Below are 1,361 nucleotides of genomic sequence, written 5' to 3' on the forward strand. Positions count from 1 at the left end.
CAAAGCCAACAGGGAGAAGATGACCCAGGTACTACTACTACTACTACTACTACTACTACTACTGATACTACTACTACTACTGATACTACTACTGATTATACTGCAGTACAAACACCTTCTCCTACATATCACACAATGACAGAAGGCTAAGATGATGCAGGTATAATAGTACTACTGATAATACTTCTATAATATACTTTAATACACAGTACTACATATAACCAGTGACTAAATGCTTTCACTGAAATTATTATTTATTTATGATCTTTAAACAAACTTTATTTATGTGTTAATATTTGTGATTATTAATAGTATTTAAATGTTTTTCTTTGTATTTTGTATAATTTCAGATCATGTTCGAGACCTTTAACGTTCCCGCCATGTACGTGGCGATCCAGGCCGTCCTCTCTCTGTACGCCTCGGGGAGAACCACAGGTTGGACCACACTCTGTACATTAAAGGATGGAGGAAGTAGAAATTAAATTAAAATAGGTGCAAGATTTACATTTGTACATATTAACGTCTTGAGGCTTATGTTTTGAAAATCCAGTCCTTTTTAAAAAATAAAATAAGGCTTTGACAGAATTCAAAACTTTATAACTTTATTTGTTGTTTTTCCGTCGACCCAAGAAACCCTTTAAACATGGGACTCAGACTTTAAGACTATTGTGATTCTGCTTCTTTTAATAACTTTTAATATCAGTTTACCTGAGCCTGGACAATGCTTGAGTTTCAAAATAAAAGCCCCAAGCTGGTAACACAGACTTCCTTTAAGCGTTAAACACAGTGATTCTTCTTCTCCTGTAATGTTTGTTCTGTTCAGTGTTAATAAAGTTTGATTGACAGGCATCGTGCTGGACTCCGGAGACGGCGTCACTCACAACGTCCCGATCTACGAAGGCTACGCTCTGCCGCACGCCATCATGAGGCTGGACCTGGCCGGGAGGGACCTCACTGACTACCTCATGAAGATCCTCACAGAGAGGGGGTACAGCTTCGTCACCACCGGTACATCTTCATCCTCCTCCATCTTCCTCCACCTCACACTCATCAACAAATAACTAAAGAACCACTGTGAGATAAATGTGTGTATCGTCTGCATAAAGGCTCGTCCACGCTAACGTCTGTAACCTGTGTGTGTGTGTGTGTGTGTGTGTGTGTGTGTGTGTGTGTGTGTGTGTGTGTGTGTGTGTGTGTGTGTGCGCGTGCAGGGGCGCCGCCAGAGATTTTGGGCCCCATGAAAAGATATCACATTGGTTACATAATTAAAAAATGTTTTCTTAATGTTCTACAATTGTTTGGGCCCCTGTCAGTCACGGGCCCTTAGAATCGTCCTGACTTTTCATCCCCTTACGGCGCCC

At 40.7% G+C, this 1,361-nt stretch overlaps 1 protein-coding gene across 1 annotated transcript; it reads left to right on the forward strand.

Annotated features, from left to right (window-relative positions):
• Window positions 1-4: 4 nt before the first annotated feature.
• On the forward strand, window positions 5-1,073 carry LOC104944479 (actin-85C-like; the record flags this gene model as incomplete). The annotated part of the gene is made up of 3 exons (XM_010770016.1): window positions 5-28; window positions 351-435; window positions 847-1,073. Coding segments are annotated over 3 exons (324 nt in total), but the record flags the coding sequence as incomplete, so codon positions are not given.
• Between the last annotated feature and the right edge of the window lie 288 nt (window positions 1,074-1,361).

This window comes from Notothenia coriiceps, unplaced genomic scaffold (genome assembly GCF_000735185.1).
Source record: "Notothenia coriiceps isolate Sejong01 unplaced genomic scaffold, NC01 NC01_scaffold00008174, whole genome shotgun sequence".
Lineage (NCBI taxonomy): Eukaryota > Metazoa > Chordata > Actinopteri > Perciformes > Nototheniidae > Notothenia > Notothenia coriiceps.